Source organism: Pelodiscus sinensis, chromosome 5 (assembly GCF_052426305.1).
Source record: "Pelodiscus sinensis isolate ZL-2025 chromosome 5, ASM5242630v1, whole genome shotgun sequence".
Taxonomy (NCBI): domain Eukaryota; kingdom Metazoa; phylum Chordata; order Testudines; family Trionychidae; genus Pelodiscus; species Pelodiscus sinensis.
In genome coordinates, this window is record NC_143056.1 from 68,239,084 (window position 1) to 68,259,706 (window position 20,623).

A 20,623-nucleotide genomic window follows, 5' to 3' on the forward strand; every position below is an offset into this window, starting at 1 on the left:
TTCCCATTCCTTGTTTGGGTTGGTAGGGGAAGCTGCAGGAATGCAGCCAAAAGAGGCTCCATGTGGCCCCTGCGCAAGGCTAAATCCTGGGTAATCAGCACCTCTCTCCTGCAGCAGGCCAATGGGTGTCAGAGACCTCCCACAAGGAGCAACCTACTGTTCCTTGACAAATGTCAACCTCCTCTGCCGCAGGCACTGTCCTCCCTTCACTGCAGGCACCATCAATTGTCCCTCACTCGTCGATACAGGTGGGTGGCATTTGTGAAAAGCTGTGTATAGGATAGATGGGTTTGACAGTCAATCTCATTCACAGCAGTAAACAGAGTGTATTTTGTAAGCTATCAAATGTATGATAGATTGGTTTGAAATGAATAAAGCACTTTCCTGCTGCAATATTACTGAAACTAGTTTCTTAACTGAATAACTATATGTCTATGTTTTTTTTATAATGCACATCTTTAAATAAGGTTAGAAAACTAAAAAGAATCTCTCTGTTAACTGGAATGATTGTACCATTGTCATGTTCTGTTTCCATCCTCCTATACTTGACATGACTCAAGTACTCTGAAAATGAAACTGGACACTTTAAAAGAGTCACTCATTGTTTCAATATATTAATATAAAGAAATTTAACCTCAAGCTTAAGCCTCCAATTCAGAATATATTTAGACTGTATACTCTGCTTCTCACCTGACCCATATCAAAGTAGTTTGTAATTTTCCAGAGAACCCTGAGGAAATGAGGCACCTAACACCACTGAATTTCAATAGGAATTTGGTGCCTAGTTCTGTTATGTTCCTTTGAAAACCCTGACCTATGCATGTAGATGCTGATGCTTTGAGCCCTGCGCGGATATAAAATTGGTATCTGCATCTGCAAAAATGATCTGCAGATATCTGCATGTGCATCCACAAATACCCACAGATATAAAGTGGATATCCACAAATTTGCAGATCTGCATCCGTATCTGCAAAAATGAGCAGTTATCAGTGGATTTGCAGGGCTCTACTGATGCACCCTGTCAAAGCAAATTCTTAATTGCAGATACATTCAATCTAGAATAGGTATGTTTTTATTTAGTTTAAAAAGGAATTTCCTGTAGCACAACTGGAAATGGGGTCCCTGGGACAATCCAGATTGCTTTTTCAGATCACAGATCTTTTACAGCACTGATGGTGTGTCTCATAAGTCTACAATTAGCTACTGCTTTGAGACTGCCTTCATGTGAATGGAATTCTTTTCTATGAGCTTGCCAATGAATTGTAGATCGCTTTCCCCATTTTAGCTGCCATGCATTTTCAATGCAAAGTTACCATGTTTCAGTGAGAGGCTACACAGAGATTTGGAAATTATCTCCTTATTTTACTTCATCCATCCCCACATAGTTACTTTCCTCTGCCCATCTGCTCCCTTCCTCCACCTTCCCACAACACTATGAACTGCGGGAAGGCTGCTCACTTTCCGCTTTTCTTTCAGCCCTTGTCTCAGTAGCTTTCCCTCCTACTTAGACTGAAACACATGGCCAGAGCATGGAGCCAAGTCCTACTCAGAGGCTACTTTTTAATATTTGCTTTGTGTCTGGTCTGATTTCTATAACATTTAATACTTATGTTTTCTTTTTAATAAGCCAGGGTACGTCTACACTGCATCCCTAGTTCGAACTAGGGATGCAAATGGAGACAATCGAACTAGTTAATGAAGCGGGGATTTAAATATCCCGCGCTCCATTAACATGATCTCGCCGGCGCGCTAGTTCGAATCACAGCTGATTCGAACCAGGAAGTGCGCGCCGGGACGCGTTAGTTCGGACTAAAGCCCTTAGTCCGAACTAATGTTACTCCTCAAAAAATGACTAAGGTCTTTAGTCCGAACTAACGCGTCCCGGCACGCACTTCCTGGTTCGAATCAGCTGTGATTCGAACTAGCGCGCCGGCGAGATCATGTTAATGGAGCGCGGGATATTTAAATCCCCGCTTCATTAACTAGTTCGATTGTCTCCATTTGCATCCCTAGTTCGAACTAGGGATGCAGTGTAGACATACCCCCAGAGTAAGTCAACTTCCTATTGTCTCTCTGGCTCTTTTCCATACCCCCTCCCTTCACTACATTGTATGCACACTTTACCTGTAGACATACATATACAGACACATGCCTCTGAAACCCCTACATTTTGACTATGGCTATTCAATTCAGATGCCATTCTAGCTCCTTGTGCTGCTAGCACAATCAATTGCAAAAGAAGGACAGCTAGCTCTCAAGTTAAGATTCACTTTGCAGTTTTAAGTACCACAGAACAGCTGAATAAAACACAACCTGAAAACGACAATAAGTAGCAAGTTTAATTTTGACATGCTTTCTGGAGTCAGCATGATGTACTACAGTTAAATGTCTGGGGCAAGAATTGTGAGCATGGGGAAAGAATAACAGTGGCGGGTGCACTGGAAAAGCCCCTCCTCCCCCCAAAAAGGCTAAAAAAGCAGACACTCCAATCTGAGGTAGAAGTCTCCCCTAGAAGCTGGATGCAGATCCATCCATAACTTTTTTTCTTAATATTGAGTGTCAGTTAAAACTTTCAAACCATAAAAATATCAATATGTATAAATAAAAAGGTTCATTAAGATAGCAAATGTTCTATTGACGTGGAAAATAATTTGTTCACATTTTTATCCCAGTTGAAAAATACTGTAGCATGGCTATCTTGAATTTATGTAGAGATGGTTTTGGTCAACCAAGAGTAATTCATATTCCAGTCCTAGTTGAATCTGAGCCCTCAGAAAGAATGATTTACAGCTTTTCAAGGAGAAGTCTAAAATGAACAAACAAAAGTTGCTGAATAAAAAATTTGCTTAAATCCCCATTTTCTTGTTAGACAACATTGACCACTTCTATATTCAGCACAATCCATCATTTTTTTTTCAACAAAATGAATTCATATCACCATCTTCAGGAAATACTGTAATTGCTTCCTTAAATTAAAGCTTATTCAGTTATTTGTTTGTTTTTTGTATATTTTCCTCCTCACCACTTTAAAGTAAATCAATTATTGTCTTGTAAAAGAATGCATCCCACACATTACGTTTTAATGAATTAGATATTTAGCACTGGACTTCATCAATGCCTAAAGTATACAACATTAATCTTCATGCAAGTTCCTACATGGCAACAATTAAGGCTGAGGGAGATACACATTTGGTTATTGTCTAATTTATACATGCAGTTCCAACCAGATGACTTTTCAGTATCCTTATATTCAGGGTTTATTTATGCTGTGGCTGTAAAATTCATCCCTTGTCATAAAATTCTGTTCCAGAAACTCACTTTTCTTTATCAAACAGTTGTTTTACCAAGGGTTGAAAACCTGCACAAGCGTGGGGGGAAAAAAAGCATCCTGTGCAAACCAATTAAGAGGTGCTAGTTGAAATGATTACTTTGATAAGCATTAACTGCCCCATTCATTTTAATCATGGCTCCACAAAATCCATGATTCTGCAGCTCTAGAATTTTTCCAAGGTGCCATGGAATTCAACATCTTCACCATGGAACTATTTTCCTATAATTAAATGCACAAAAATTTTATCTCCTTGTCCTGGTAAGATTTATTCACAAGTGCCTCTTGCCCAACACAAGAGACTTAACCTTGGCTACAGTGCATATTTCCTGCATTATTCAATGGAACAACACTGGGATAAGGGAGCTAAAGCTGAAGTCTACATGGGAAGCATAGAATCAGAAGTATAGACTGGTGTTTTGGGCTGCCTGTAAAGGTCCCTGATTCCTGGGCTCAATGGGCATGGGGGACGAAAGCAAGATTTTGAGCTAAACCAGCTGGAAGACAACACAACTGGGGTCTAAAAACCAGGCTACCCTGAGGAGAACCGAAAAGTACTCTGCCTCAAATATTATTACTGTAAAAAATAATCATTGATTAATTTTATACTTTCGACTATTTTCAAGCATAAATCATGGTTGTGTGTGTTTATGTAGTGGTAGGAAATAAGAATGAAGAGTATTTCATGATGATTACAGGCAGTCCCCGAGTTACGCGGATCCGACTTATGTCGGATCCACAGTTACGAACGGGGCTTTTCTTGACCCGGAGGACGCGAGCAGCAGGATGCCCAGATGCGCCGCGGTCCCGCCGCCCGTGTCCTCCGGGGCGAGAAAAGCTGCTCCGCGTCTCCCTGGTCTGCTGGGGGGAGCACCCCCCAGCAGACCAGGGAGATGTGGAACAAAGCTGCGGAGCACGCGGGCAGCGGGACAGCCCAGACGTGCCGCGGCTGTCCCGCTGCCGGCGTCCTCCGAGGCTTTGCTCCCTGTCTCCCTAGTCTGCTGGGGGGGGGGGGGGGGGACCAACCCGGCAGCACCCCAGCTGCTCTACCCCAGGCGTCGTCGGCAAGAAAAGCCTGGTCTGCTGGGGGGAGGGGCCGCACAAGCTGCACTCCCCCCCCCTCCTCCAGCAGACCAGGGAGATGCAGGTGGCGGGACAGCCGAGACGTGCCACGGTCCTGCCCGCATCCTCCGCGGCTTTGCTCCACATCTCCTTGCACTGCTGGGGGGGGGGGCTCCCCCCAGCAGACCAGGGAGACGGGGAGCAAAGCCTCGGAGGACACCGGCCGCGGGATAGCCGCGGCGCGTCTGGGCTGTCCTGCTGCCTGCATGCTCCGCGGCTTTGCTCCGCGTCTCCCTGGTCTGCTGGGGGGAGGTTCCCCTCAGCAGACCAGGGAGACGCGGAGCAAAGCCACGGAGGATGCGGGCGGGACCGTGGCGCGTCTTGACGGTCCCACCACCTGCGTCTCCCTGGTCTGCTGGGGGGGGGGGGGGGGAGGCGGGAACAGCTTCTGCGCCCCCCCAACCCCCCAGCAGACCAGGCTTTTCTCGCCGATGACACCTGGTGTAGAGCAGCTGGGGTGCTGCCGGGTTGGTCCCCGCAGCGCTGAGGTGTGGCGCTGCGGGTACCTACCCGGCAGCGCCCCAGCTGCTCTGTCCCAGGCGTCCAAATTCAGCCGCTGTTGAAACTGATCAGCAGCTGATTCCAGGAAGCCCAGGGAAGAGCAACTCTGCCTTGGGCTTCCTGTAGTTAGCCGCTGGTCAGTTTCAGCAGCGGCTGAATCTGGACGCCAGTTCCGACGTACATACAGATTCAACTTAAGAACAAACCTACAGTCCCTATCTTGTACGTAACCCGGGGACTGCCTGTAATTAAATTAGCCTGGCCAGAAAATTTAGGGTTTGTATGAAACAGTTACATTGTGTTACAAAATAATCCTTATATCTGAAGAGAAATGAGTTGATGTTTCAGATCAGGCTCTAGTGGATAAGTGCCTTTATTAGAAAAACACCAAAACATCTGGCAATAATTTGCACCTTTCATGGTATCCAGAAGCCAAAAACGGTTACTGAACTACCATTTCAGCCCTAGAGGCAAATCCCTTCAGGACACATATGATATATATTTAGAGGACAATATGGGAAAACTATGCATTATTTATACATTGGAAAAATGAATTGCATCAGTTTCCAGGACTGTTAATCCAGCATCTTTCGCTGTAGCTGGATTCACTAAAGAATGATCTCTGATGCAGCAAAAGTCTACTGGAAACTCACCTGAATGACAGACAGGTTTTCGGTCTCAAAAGCAACAAGATTCAACAGCATAAAGGCACCAACCAGTTAAGTCCCATTAGTTGATCACTCAAGAAAAGGTAAGAGAAATACTTATTTTCTTGTAAACTTTTTTTGCTTAAGTTAAATCCCTGAAATATTTAGTGTTTCCCAGATGTGAACATAGGTAACAGTTTTATTACTGATACTATTAAATTCAATATTGTGTCAAGTCTAATGTAAGCCAAAAATTTCACAGTGCTTCTCTGTTTCATCCTTAAACTCTGCACTGTTGGAATGGAGATGAGGATGATGGTGTTAGATTACTTTATGTCTGCTGAATGGTTGTTGTTATTGCTACAATAAGCCTGTCCCACAAATCATCTCAAGTTCATAGCTCAAAGAGCTACCTGGATCAATTTATTATGTGCAAGTTTCACAGCTGCAGCATCCCTTAAAACACAAACCAAGAACTGAAGTCAGACTATAATCCTCCTGGCCCTCCTGCAGCCTTTCAGACTTTTCTTTTCAAAATAGCATTTTTTTGTTTCAAAATTTAATTTTTTAAGAAAGGATGAATAAACCTGAAAACCAGACTGGAAACAAAAATTCATTTCAAGTCAAGATGTTTTATTTGATTCCAAACAAAAATCTTTTTCCATTTGAACAGTACCATGCAAGACTAAGGGGTATGGGAGAGAGGAGAGTAATTGCTCAGCTCTACTCCTTATTTCCGTCTTAGACAGTCACCCCTATTCCTCTTCTCCACAGCCATCCTCTCATAACCAAAACCATCATTAAAAACAAAGAGGAGAAAAAAAAATCCCTGAACATACACTACCAAGAATGAAATGATAGCAACCAATTTAATGCAAAAAGTTATGACAAATAATGAAGCCAGGTAAGTTTCTGACCGGACAACCCTGTAGCAGACACTGAGTAACTGAAGAAACTGTCAGTGTTATTCCAAGTCTACCTACATGGAACTTTAATCGCAAACTAGCCAACAAAAACAACCCCAGAACCACAATTTTTCTCAATATGCAGTCCAGCAATAAAATTTCAACCACACTGGAAAATTTGAAGGCTCACTGTCAATTGCTCTTAGGGTTGCCAACTTTCTAATGGCACAAAATTGAACACCTTTGTCCTACCGTGCCTCTTCCCCAAGGGCCTGCCCCCCTCGCCTCTTCCTCACTTTCACTGGGTTGGCGTGGGGGTGGGGGAGTGTGGGCTCAGGGAGGAATTTCAGTAGAGGGGGGCTCAGGTCTGGGTCAGAGAGAACTGACAGATAGGGAAGATGTGGAGCTGGGTATGAGGGGTTTGGGGTGCAGGAGGACTCTGCCCTGGGGCCAAGGAGTTTGGAGTACTGGTAGGGGTTTGGGATTAGGACAGAGAGGTTGGGGCATGTGTTGAGGTTTGGGGCTCTGGCAGTGCTTACCTCAGGTGGCTCCCAGGAAACAAACGACTGGTCACTGTGGCTCCTAAGTGGGGGCCATGGAGGGTCCACGTGCTGCTTGCATTTATAGGCACTGCTCCTACAAGTCTCATCAGCTACAGTTCTTGGACAATGGGCACTGTGGAGCTGGTACTCAAGAAAAGGGCAGCACATGGAGCCTTCCTGGTTCCCTGTATACCTAGGAACCCCATGGACCTGCTGGCCACTTAACAGAAGCCATGTGGAGCCAGGGCAGATAGGTAGCATGCCTCAGCTCTACTGCATTGCTGTCCAGATTTTTAATGGCTTGGTTGGTAAAGCTGGTTAGAGATAAAAGGGTCCTTTTTCAACCAGGCGTTCCAGCTGAAAACCGGATACCTAGCCACCCTACTGGTTCTCTGTTATTGTGTCTGTTTTCTTAAGCAGAAAAATAGCAGCACAAAAACCTTTTAAGCAAAGTACACGGAAATCGCCTCCATAACTCCTAAACACCAAACTATATACAAAACTTGTCATCTTATTTCACCCACATCCATCAAATAAAAGGTATTTATTTATAGCACTAATACCACACATGAACCAACAATAACAACAAAGGGTTAGGTGCTAGCTATTGCTCCTGCCATTTAGTGACAGACCAGTCAAGATCAAAGTAACCATAAAGCCAGTGTATTTTTGCTGCCTAAGCATGTCTATTGGAGCATAGGACTGGCATAGCAGAGGGAATGGGGTTGGTCACAAGCCCATCTTACACTCCATCAATTACTGGCAGCTCCAAAGAGTGGGCAGCAGGCACAAGTCTGAGCAGACTTGAAAGTTTTTAAGTCTCTCTTCAGGACTTAAAAGCAGCTTTGGTCTACAGCTACGAAGTGGGTAATTTGAATCTGTACATTCACAAGGGGAAATGCAGAATTAACTGAAGTATGTCCCGTATCTGAAGTATGTCCCAAAGGTGGGTAAAACTCTGTGTCCCAATCATTAGTAGTTATTATTATTTGTACTATGCATTAGTGCTAGGAAGTCAAATCATGAACCAGGATTCCATTGTGCTGGATACTGCACAAATACAAAACAAAGACCGTCCCTGCCCCAAAGTAAGGGTAAAATAAGTGATACAAAATAGATACAGACAGAGGAGAGGGTATGTCTACACTGCATTCCTCTTTCGAGAAGGGAATGCAAATGCAGCTGAGAAAAATTGCAAATGAAGTGCGGATTTGAATTTCCCACACTTCATTTGCATACTTGCATCCGGGCACTATTTCAAAATACCCTATTTCGAAAAAAGAAACGCTGTCTGGACACGGTTATTTTGAAAGAAAACCCTTTTTTTGAAATTACCCTTACTCCATATAAAATGAGGTTTAAGGGTAATTTCGAAAGAAGGGTTTCCTTTCGAAATAACCTCGCCTAAACAGCATTTCTTTTTTCGAAGTAGGTTATTTTGAAATAGCGCCCAGTCGCGATTATGCAAATGAAGCACGGGAAATTCAAATCCGCGCTTCATTTGCAATTTCTCTCAGCTGTATTTGCATTCCTCTCTCGAAAGAGGAATGCAGTGTAGACATACCCAGATAGAATAAGGAAACAATGAGGTAATACTGGGCAGCATGTTATCTGGGTTTTTTTGGAGGTCTCAGAGCAATGCAGAGATCCAAAGAGTGTGTTCAAGGAGAATAATGAATTAGGCTGCTCCACCAGCTGAGCCAGTCACACTAGGGTTACCATATTTGAACTTTCAAAAAATAGGACACTCCTGAGTAGGGTTACCAGATGGTTTAAAAAAAAATACAGGATCTCAGATGGGGGAGGGGTGGGGGGGGGGGGAAGGAAGCAGGCCTGGCCAGTACTGCTGGGCCAACCACACCACGCTGTGGTTGGGGGCTCTGGCTGGGCTGGAGCAGACCTATGCCTCTGGCTGGTCTGGAGCACCTCCAGCCCAGCCAGTCCGCCTGCACCATACTGCAGGCAGGAGTTGCACCAGCCCAGCCAGGTTGGAGCAACTCCCTGTAATCGGTTAAACATTACATTTAATCAGTTAACTTTTGCTCTGGGGTTTTACATCTATAACCAGTATAGCTTTTCCCCACCACCAAACCAGAATAAGATATAATGGTATAAGCACTTTTATATTGACATAACAGAAACTAGATTTGGATGCTTTGCCAAAAGAAGTAACATAGCAAACCTTTGCATTTTAGACCAGGGGTTTTAAACCTCTGGGTTGCGGCTTGTAAGGTAAGCCACTTGCTGGCCGTGAGACACTTTGCTTACCTGAGCGTCCACAGCTACAGCCATGGTAGCTCCCAGTGGCTGTGGTTTTCTATTCCTGGCCAAAGGGAGCTGCAGGTAGTGATGGCCTAGCTTGCACCACTTCTTAAAGCTCCCTTTGGTCAGGAACAGAGTACCACAGCCACTGGGAGCTGCAGGTGGCCATGCCTGTAGATAGTCAGAGATTTAAAAAAAAGCATCTCATAGCCAACTAGTGGTTTACCCTTACAAGCCACGACCCAGAATTTGAAAACCACTGTTTTAGACAATGCTTTGTCATTTTTGCGTATGAGAAGGAGAATTAATCCTTGTGTTTTTGCCATATTCAAGTCTGTAATTATTCTGCCTACCTAAAATTTGAATTCAATTTAAACTAGAGAAATTGTTCTTCATGTTCTGTTCTCAGACACATGTAAATTGCTGGTGAAGAATGTCAATATTACAGAGAAATAAATGTTTTGTATGCAACTGTGGCAAATTTTTAAGGGATATTATTTTCATTATATTAAATGACAATTTTAGAACAATTTGAAGGGATCCAGTCTCATCATAATTAATAGTAGTTATAAAGTATGTAGTATGTGAAAAAGAGACTTCATTTATCCCTCATGTCAAAACACTTGTGATACAGGATTTTTTTAAATTTATTGCAAAAAACAAAATATTTACGCATTCAGACAGTATGTAATCAGTTCTACTGTCAATTAATGATCCTACCACTCAGCATTGGATAGCTAATATCTAGAAAAATTCTTGTCTGTAAACCTAACTGATAACAGCTGTCTAAATCCAAAGGGGCTCCCGCCAACCACAAATATCAACAGCGACTAAAGGCATTTCCCTCAGATTTTTACTGGCAACTACATCTCCATTCTAACTACAGAAGGGAAAGAAAAGATTAATCAACTTTATGTCCCAGTTAACCGTTGCTCACTGAACAGAGAAGTTCAATTTTTTTTCCTTTTTGAAATCTCATATCAGTAAGATTTCTAACTAGTGCAAACTAGAGATCAACAAAGTACAGTTGCCTCAGTGTGCACCAGAAAAATGGCAAGGATCATGTACAGAATGTGCAATGAATGTCCTAACTCAGCATTAAGTGTTAAAACTTCACATGTTCCTTGCTTGTCTTGCATCATCCATGTGTGATCCCTGCACTTTTGGAAGTATGTGAGTCAAAGGTGAAAATTCAATGCAGACAACATATTTCTTCACTAGCTATAAACATCTCATCTCTGTATGCATTAGGACTTTGGAAAGCATTTGGATTTTATTTACTAAACATATAAAGCATTCCACAACTGAAAAAAAATTACAATGCACAAGTCAATTAATATTTCAGTGCTCCATTAACATCACAAAAGTATTTGTTTCTTTATCTTAACTGGAAACAAGTGAACATTAAACAGCAGCTGTTTTATATAAACTCGATCCAGCCTACACCTCTTTAGCAGGGAGAGAAAGGGACAGAGAGAGAAAGCAAAAAACCCAAACAAAAAACTTAAACAACACATTTTTAAAGTTGAACAGACTTAATACTGACCTTTTAAAAAAATGCTTCAGAAAAAATGTTAGATTTTAAGGAGCAGGGATAAAAAAGTCTCAACTGTTTTTAAACCAAGTAAACTCAGACTCAAGGTTTCATATTTACAACCCAAACACTGAATGGTATGGAAATTAATTTCTGTTTTGTCCTACTATTATTTATTATAATTTAAAATCCTACAGTACAGGAGTGGGCAAATATCAATCCATGCAGCTCTTAATCTATCAATCCTGTGGATGCTACAAATCTGAAAACAAAATACTCTATTTTGGCCCAAATAGACTCATCACAGGAAAGCTAATAAACATTAAACTGGCTTCTGTGACTTCTGTAAAGAAGATAATTCCATCTGTGCTAATGTAATGCTAAAAAGCAGAGCTGAACCTGGAACCTATGGCGCTTACCACATGAGCTAAAAGCCACTGGTCTATTAGCAAAGGGCATAGAGGAGACTCAACATGGTTTCTGTAAAGGGAAATCATGCCTTACTAATCTGTTATAGCTCTTTGAGGGGGTCAACAAATATGTGGACAAGAGGGATCCAGTGGACATAGGACATTTAGATTTTCAGAAAGCCTTTGACAAGGTCCCTCACCAAAGGCTCTTAAGTAAAGTTAGTTGTTATGGGATAAGAGGGAAGGTCCTTTCATGGATTGATAACTGGTTAAAAAATAGGAAACAAAGGGTAGGAAAAAATGTTAAATTTTCCAAATGGAGAGAGGTAACTAGTGGGGTCCCCCAAGGTTCCACCCGGGGACGAATCCTATTCAACTTATTCATAAATGATCTAGAGAAAGGGGTAAACAGTGAGGTGGCAAAATTTGCAGAGGATACCAAACTGCTCAAGATAGTTAAGACTAAAGTAGATTGTGAAGAGCTTCAAAAAGATCTCCTCAAACTAAGTGACTGGGTGACAAAGTGGCAAATGAAATTTAATGTTGATAAATGTAAAGCAATGCACATAGTAAAAAATAATCCCAACTATATGTACAATATGACGGGGACTAATTTAGCTATAACTACTCGAGAGAGATCTTGGAGTCACTGTCAACAGTTCTCTGAAAACATCTACTCAATGTGCAGCAGTAGTCAAAAAAAAAAAAAGAATGTTAGGAATAATTAAAAAAGGGATAGAGAATAAGAGAGAAAATATCTTAATGCCTCTATATAAAACCATGGTACACCCATATCTTGAATACTACGTCCCATATGAAGAGAGATGAAAAGACTTGGACTTTTCAGTTTAGAAAAGAGGCGACTAAGGGGGGATATGATAGAGGTCTACAAAATCATGACTGTTATTGAAAAAGTGAATAAGGAAAATTTATTTATTTATTCGCACAATATAAGAACTAGGGGCCACCAAATGCAATTAATAGGCTGTAGGTTTAAAACAAACAAAAGGAAGTTTTTCTTCACTCAGAGCACAGTCGACCTCTTGCCAGAGGATGGGGGTGAAGGCTAGGACTTTAACAGGGTTCAAAAAAATACCTAGATAGATTCATGGAGGTTATGTCCATCAATGGCATCCCTAGCCTCTGTTTCTCTGGAGGTGGGTGACAGGGGAGGGATCACGTGAGGATTACTTGTTGTGTTCCCTGTCTCTGGGGCATCTGGTATTGGCCACTGTTGGCAGACAGGATACTGACTGGGCTGGATGGACCATTGGTCTGACCATATGGCAGTTCTCATGTTCACTATCCCTGTACATGGTCTCAGTGCAGTTGGATGGGACAGTACACCACACCCAGGTGGTGTGTGGGCTATACTAACATTGGTAAATCAACAGGAAACTGTGTAATCAAGGTTCAAGAAGCTTCTGGCTTTTAAATGTTAATATCAATTTAACTGACATAGTGCTAAAAATGTTGGTGTTTGCACTGAATACTGGTAATACAAGTAAATTCCTTGCTAAAATTCTCAAATGCAGATTTTCCTTATGAGGCAAAATACAAATCAAGGGTGTAAATGCAATATAAAATCACTGTGACTAATACAAAGAAAGAAAGAAAAGTATAATCGATACATTCACTAGGAGTAATCATCATTTGTCAACTGCTGGGCCATACTTGACCTTCCAAGGTCCCTTCCAGTACTAGTATTCTGTGATTGAATGCTCAAGTCTAGTCCTCTTCACTCATGGCAGGACCAATAACCATCTAGATCATCAATGACAGATGTTTGTCTAACCTGCTCCTAAAAAGCTCCAATGATGGGACTAGAACTGAAAGATTCCACAACCTCCTATGCAATTTATTCCAGTGGTTAACCATCCTGACAGTTAAGAAGTTTTTCCCAACATCCAATCTAAATCTCCCTTGCTGCAATTTAAGCCCATTACTTCTTTTCCTATCATCAGAGCTTAAGGAAAATATTTTTTCTCTTTCTTCCTTGTAACACCCCTTTAGGTACTTGAAAGCTGTTATGTTCCCTCTCAATCTTCTCTTTTCCAGACTAAATAAAATCAGTTCTTTCATAGGTTATGTTTTCTAGACCTTTAATCATTTCTGTTGCTCTTCTCTAGACTTTCTCCAATTTGTCCACACTTATTTTGAAATGTTGTGCCCAGAGACATAATAGTCCAGTTGAGGCCTAATCAGCACATGGAAGAGTGGAAGAATTACTTCCCATGTCTTGCTTACAACACTCCTGTTAATCTCATTGCTACAGTTTCCCTCCCTCATCTATGCTACCACTTAATTTCTCCCTCCAATTTTTGGCTACATGAATAAATGCTTTAAAGAATTAATTCACTGTATCATATTTTTTAAGAGTTCTGAAATTTATAGCATGTATTGTTCCACTTCTTTGTATTTTTCAGATGGGTAAAGCATAATTCAGACATGGTATATATACACACTATACATAAGGTAGCATACAAAACAGACTTCCTGCACCACCCCGCCCATTGTCTATCTCTTTATAAGTCTAGTGACACTATCTGATTTAAACCAAGTAATCAAAACAAAGACAGTACATTTCAGTACTATCATCCACATCATTCTGTATTAAAGGGATGGAACTACTGTGATATGATGGGGCTGCTACATCAAAAATAATCAGTGTTTCATTTGTAAATGAGGAGAGGCAGAAGAAATTCCAACTTTAAGATACCTGTTTTCTGGCTCTAAAATTAAATGAAAACTTGGTCATAGCAGGAAAATTTGCCTCCCTCATCTCTCTCTATTGTGGTATGCATTATCACTCTTCCTAAGTATTTTACCTCATGCTACTTCTCTGTATCAACAGCTGTATCTGACTTAAAACAAAAGATACAAAATGTGGATCTAGCATTTGAACATCCAAAAGTCCAGTTGTATTTGGATCCAGGATTTCAGTTCTGGTCTCATCAAATTTAAAACAATACATTAATTTCAAAATCTGACCTAACAAATCAGATTCCAACAATGCAATATCACCTCATTTTGCAAATAGATTAACTTATTCTATTCTGGTCTACATTTGTAGTTATTTGTAAGATATAATGAATACAATATTTGAAAATACATATAATGTGTGTTGATTAGGAAAAAAATCTGAAGTGTTGAAATTGATTTGTGAACAGCATACATACCGCCGGCTCTCCAATGGACGTCCGTCACTAGAAATGCTCCGGGGGATGTTGGCTGCTCGTTCTTGAGGTGGCATTTTTCCTTCTCCTTTCCCTGAACCAATCCTAGATGTTACTGGACTTTGTATCTGGGATGGTACCTGTGCCATATGAGGCCCCTGTCCCTTGTTTGCATTTCGTTGCCATTTGTTGTTGTTTCTGAAGGGAAATTTGAATTCATATGGAACTCCTTCATTCATTTTGTATTCCATCACTGGCATACGACAGGTTTCTGAGCAACTCCTAGAAGGGAAAAAATGAATACAGAAGTAAGAGATTTGTTCACACCAAAGAAAGAAAAATAAGTATTGTGTTGAATTACATTGATATATGTTGGCAAAGGTCACAATTAAACAGAAGCTTTTAATGCCATTTAATATATATCTTTTCTGTTGCCTTAACTTTTCTTGCAGCAGGCTTATACAAATACTAAAATATAGACAGTAAGAAACTCAGAGAAACATAGAATGGATTAGATGAGCTAATATTGATAGAGATGCAGCAGTGTTAGTCTGGTCTAGCTGAAGACAGAACTATGTAGCACTTTAAAAACTAAGAAGATGGTTTATTAGGTGGTGAACTTTCGTGGGCCAGACTCACTTCCTCAGATCATTATGTGGAAGAAAATTGGTATATATGGTTATGCCGATTTTCTTCCACATATTGATCTGAGGAAGTGGGTCTGGCCCACAAAAGCTCATCACCTAATAAACCATCTTGTTAATGAGCTAATATAGTATCTCTCTCTCTCTACTGTCTACAATTCAATAATAATGAGTCTGACAGATGGATTTTTAATTGCAACGAGCCCAACCCAATGACCTAGGTCCATGAAAGGTCAAGATCAAATCTGACTTTTACAGATATCTATTTTTTTTAATACAGTAGACAGTGTGTGTAAATGTATCTATACATTTGCTCAGAGATCACTCCTCTAAGCATCCAAAAGCATATGTTGTCCTTTGCTGTACTTCACTTCTACTTGAACTGGAAGATCAGGTCAGTTACAGGTACCTTTACATCTTGAATTCTGAGTTCAGTATTTGACTCTCTCTATTAATGGTTCCCTATGTTTTTTAGTAACTATCAATTTACCAAATAAAGAACATGGATGTCCCAGTGAGTGCCTCAAATTTCCGCTCAACTAGATGTGCTTTAATCCAGTGTTTCTCAACCTTTTTGAGCTCTGGAACCATTTGTAAACCTGGATGACCTATTCTGACAGTAGTAATTAATAAAAATATATATTTATTAAGCCATAAATTTATTTAATTTATTATAAACTCACTAACATATTCAGAAATAAATACTCTGGAGGAATGCTACACCAAAAATTAAAACGTTTGCATATTTTATTTGTCAAAATAACAATATAATCGTGCCATTTCAATTACTTCAAAATATCTTTCAGCAAGTTTCTCTGTAATGATATAGGCAATAAAAAGATTCAGATTTTTTTTTTTTTTTTTTTTTTTTTTTTTTTTACAGATAGATTTCTTACTAGGCATACTAGCACATTTAGTTGGCTCCACAGCAAGCAAGAGAGTCAGAATCTTGCAGTCATGCATGCCGAGCCATACTCATGTATCCAGATGTGAGGCAAACAGGTTCAGCTCAGCAGAATCCAAGTGCAGAAGAGCTTAGTGAAGGGGGATCCGGGTGTGGAATGAGTGGGAGTCTGGGGCAGGAGGATTTGGATATATGGAGCTCAAAGGGAGGTTCTGGGTTCAGGGGAAATGGGACTCTGTTGGGGGATACAAGTGAATGTGATTGGGGCTCAGAAAGGAATCTGGATGCAGGGGAGGAGGGTCAAACTGCAGGGGAGGGTGGGCAAACAGGGGGATAGCTCCTCATATGATGACTGTGATAGTCCCCCCCACAATGCTTTATGAAATTGATTTATGGACAAAATATGCATAACTCGAAGATGCTTTGGACAAAATACCTCATGTAACCTATCAATCTTAATGTCTCAATCTGCTGGACCTGTATATCTTATTTTGGTCTATGTATCATTCTTGTATGTGAAGTTAGAAATATGGAGTATGGAATGATTTATGGTTTTAAATGTGCAAACAAAAATCATCTAGGGTGTTTTTCTCAATGTGTGGTGATCACCTGTAAGCATCTTCTTTTGTCCTTTAAGTCTTAGCAGTAGTTGGTCTTAGGAAGTCATGTCATCTCCCAAACTAGTAGGGACTGATTAGGTAATTTTCCATGTACGGGGAGAATGTAAAACAGAGAATTCCTGCCTGAAAGGTAGGCTATTGAAGATGCATAGTTTTTCAGTTCTTGGTCTTCAACTGGCATGTCACTCCCAAGAGAATGAACCAAAGACCCTAGAGGGTAAAAAGATCTTCCCTGGTTTGGAGGCTTAGCTGCAATAAGAACAATTTTTGGGTACGTTTGTGGTAAGTGTTAGAACTAGACATGCATTTTCTGTTATTTTAAATTTGTAATCTACTTTGCTCTACCTGTTTTCACTTGCAACCACTTAAATCCTACTGTTGGTACTTAATAAAATCACTTTATCAAGCCCAGTGTAAATAACTGTTACCTGGGAGAGCAATCAGTGTGCACATCCTCCTTCCATTGTTAAAGGAAGCTTACCTGAATGATTTATTTGGAGTTCTGATCCCATTTGGGGAGTGGTTTCCCTGGAAGCTGGGCCTAAAACTGCATTTTCTTTGGACGGAAGAGGTTCAGTGTCTGTATTGCTCCTTGGGAGAGTCAGGAGGTGTGCCTTGGCTGAGGGAGACCCGCGGAACTAGCCCAGCAGGACAAGGTGGTGAGAAGCCCCAGAGAGCAAGGAGGTGAGTGTCAGTGGTTATGTTAGCACTCTGGGAACCACCCCCAAAGGGTCTTCTGTGACCACATCCCGTCACAATGACACACAGCCGCCATGACTGGGGAATGATGAGATTCCTGGATACAGCCCTGGGAGCAGCCAGTACAGGGGAAGAAATCATCCTGTTCTCCCAACCCAGCAGTCAGGACTAGCATCTAGAGCCCAGCAGTGACAGGAGCCATCAGCTGGGGCATCCACAACCCTGCTCCTTCCAGGGTGCACCACAGCAGCGAATGAAACAGGAAGCCCAGCCCTGCTTCTCAAGATGGTGATTTGCAACTACCCCACCTGCTCTTAACACTCAAACCAGATGTTCCCAGAATTCCCTCAGGAATAACTAAATAACCCTATGCTCACCAAAGTGGCCGCTCCTATTTCATGGGTCTGGCTAAGAATGGCTCCTGCTCCAGGTATTGAGAAATATGGGATCACAGTGCAGTCACTGAAATTTGGTCCAGCCTGAGCCCATGTCATCACACTGTGAGCCCAAGCCCCAGGGCACACTGCCTGAAGCTTGGAGCAGAACCCCAATAGGACCAGATGCACAGAAGCCAGCTCTGCAGGACAGACTTTGCAACTCCCCAAAGTCTGGCACCCTCCCCAGAGGTAGAATCCAATCTCCACAAGGGCTAGATTTTCTCACTGACCTTTGTGACACATTCTGGCAACTCATGGATTGAGAAATCCTGCTTTAACCCACAGTCATGATTAGGAAACTGGAAGAGGAGGTTACAGATAAGTAATGGGATTTTCTCCAACATGTGTGGTCCTTAAGTGTATTGCTTATGTAGGTGCTTTCTGCCTGAGTCCAGAAAAGTTTCTTAGCAGTGTTTTTTGAACTGCACATACATAGTACATCTCATTGAACCCACTGCCAAGGGTGTATCGGGTAATGCAGGTTGATGGCACTCCAGTTTCCCTTTTACCATTTTGGATCCAGTCCAAAGCAGAGAGAATGGAAGGCAGGTAATGGAATACAAATAAGGCCATACATCTCAAAGTGCTTCCAAGTTACAGGTGAGTAACCTCCTCCTCTTCATGTAATGGTCCTGATGTGTATTCTATGCGTCGACGACTTGCTGGCAGTGATGAGTGTGGAGGAGAATGAGAGGATCCCAACAGAAGTGCAGTCTGAATATGACTTAGCCCCACAATGGCATTTCTAGCTACTACTTATGCGATGGCAGTGTCTCATGAATATGTGGACAGAGCACCATGTTGCTGCAAGACAGATATTTTGCCAGGACATGTCTTTCTGTAAGGTCTATATGGGGGCTTGCACTTGCATAGAGTGCACTGTGACTATCTGGCAGGGGCATACTGGATTGCTTATAGCATTCACGGATGTTCCCTGAGACCAATTAGGAGATTCACTGGGATGACAGGGGGCTTGATCTTTGACCATTTGATGAGGACTACAAACAGCTTTGGTGATATGTGAAAGTAGAGTATACTGTATAGATCAGTGGTTCCCAACCTTTTCGAGAATACGGACCCCTTTTCAATCTATTAAAATTTCATGGACAGCCCCCTTCCCCCAAATATAGCTGTTTTCAAACATTCCATTACTTGATAATCATTTGAAATGTATAATAGTTCATGAAGTTCAAGGGTGGAATTTCAGAAGGGTTGGGGGCAAGGGCAAAACTTCAGAAGGGTGTAGGGGGGCAGCAGCCGTGCATGCCAGGACATGGCTTACTTTTGATCACGTTCTCTGGACACTAAGGGAGTGTAGGGAATGTGCTTGCATGCTGTGCATGCCTCTCATGCCTGGCTGATGTATAAGAAGCATGCCTGGCATGCAAGAACTTTCCCCACGCTCCTTTAGTGTTCAGGGAACGAGATAAAAAACAAGCCATGACCTGGAGTGCAGGGGCGGAGCAGCAGCCATGTGCTCCAGATCACAGCTTACTTTTGATCCCATTTCCCAGATGCTAAGGGAGTGAGGGGAAAGTACTTGCATTCCATGCATACCTCTCACACATCAGCCAGGTGTGAGAGGCATACATGGCATGTAAGCACCTTCCCCACACTCCCTTAGCATCTGGGGAATGAGATCAAAAGCAAGTTGTGTCCCAACGTACACGGCTGCGGGAGGGATGGGGGAAGGAAAAGAAAAGTAAGGATACTTTTACATTTCCGCAGACCCCCTACAGTGCCCTCGTGGACCCCCAGTGGTCCACGGAGCATAGGTTGGGAGCCACTGGTATAGGTAGAATGCCAGTGCACAGTAGACATTAAGGAAATGCAAAGGGGAGGCATGCAGTTTGGAGCAGAAAACCAGCAAGTGGATCCACTGATTTAGCTGGAACTCTGATAGCACTTTTCAGAGGAATTTTGGATGCATCTCTAAGGAGCCTTCTTCTTGTGGAATATAGGCGGGTGGAAGGATCTGCTATCATGGCTGCTGAAGTAATGGTTCCAAGAATGTCACTTTATTTCAGAGGTGGGAGAGGGACTATATTGCTAGTGGCTCAAGGGGTGGCTTTGTGAGGACAGAGAGAATAAGATTAAGGCTCCAGTTGGTGTGTGTGTGTGTGTATACATACACACATGCACGCACACCCCTCGGGACAATAGTGTGGCTTTGGAGTTTTTCTGCAAGTGGAGGGATTTTGTCTTTTTTTATTTTTTTTTTTTTTTTTAAAGAACTTGTTCTTTATAAAGATAAGTTTCTCAATTGTATTTTGAACCTCCAGGAGGAAGTCGGATAATGACAGCCATCACTTCCAGTGCATATGACAACTGCAGTCACCAGAGAGAGAGGATGTGTCGGTTGCATCCACTGTGACCTAGAGGCCTACCTTGCTGACCTGAAGCCCTTTGTCTACCAGCCCCTGGAATTGCAGCAGGTACTCTGGCAGCTTGACCTTCAACAACAACACTGTTGTTAAAAATCATACTTGGCTAGCAGAGCTTGGTAGTTAGCAATGCAGAATTGTAGTCCTGCCAAAGACTGTACCTTCATGCCCACCGCTTAACTACTCTGTCTGGAGGTTAGACTGCTGAGGGCATTGGACTGCCTGCTCTGCTGCTGAATAGACAACCAGGGAGCTGGCTGAGTAAAGGGAAAAGCTACCCCTTTTGCGTAAAAGGAAAAGCTGCCCCTTTAGAAGACACAAAATATCTCCTCTCTGCTCTCTTAGGTGTGGGGGCACAGGAGGCAGGGATGTGTTACACTGCCTTGCTGGTTGGAGGATGGACTCATTAACAGGTAGAACTACCCAAAAAGGCCCCTAGGGTTGGAGGATGTTCAGAAGCTGATGTTGCAGGTCCTTATCATCCTCAGACAGGCTACCTAGGTTTGGA

The 20,623-nt window shown here is 42.2% G+C and overlaps 1 protein-coding gene across 18 annotated transcripts in view; it reads right to left on the reverse strand.

The window, feature by feature from the left end:
- The window catches only part of SIPA1L1 (signal induced proliferation associated 1 like 1), a 335,579-nt gene that overhangs the window by 56,495 nt on the left and 258,461 nt on the right, over positions 1-20,623 (reverse strand). For all 18 annotated transcript variants that reach the window (XM_075927311.2, XM_075927307.2, XM_075927300.2 and 15 more), the window contains one exon: positions 14,431-14,709. In XM_075927311.2, the coding sequence (XP_075783426.2) occupies positions 14,431-14,709 (279 nt within the window). The remainder of the gene's footprint in view (positions 1-14,430; positions 14,710-20,623) is intronic.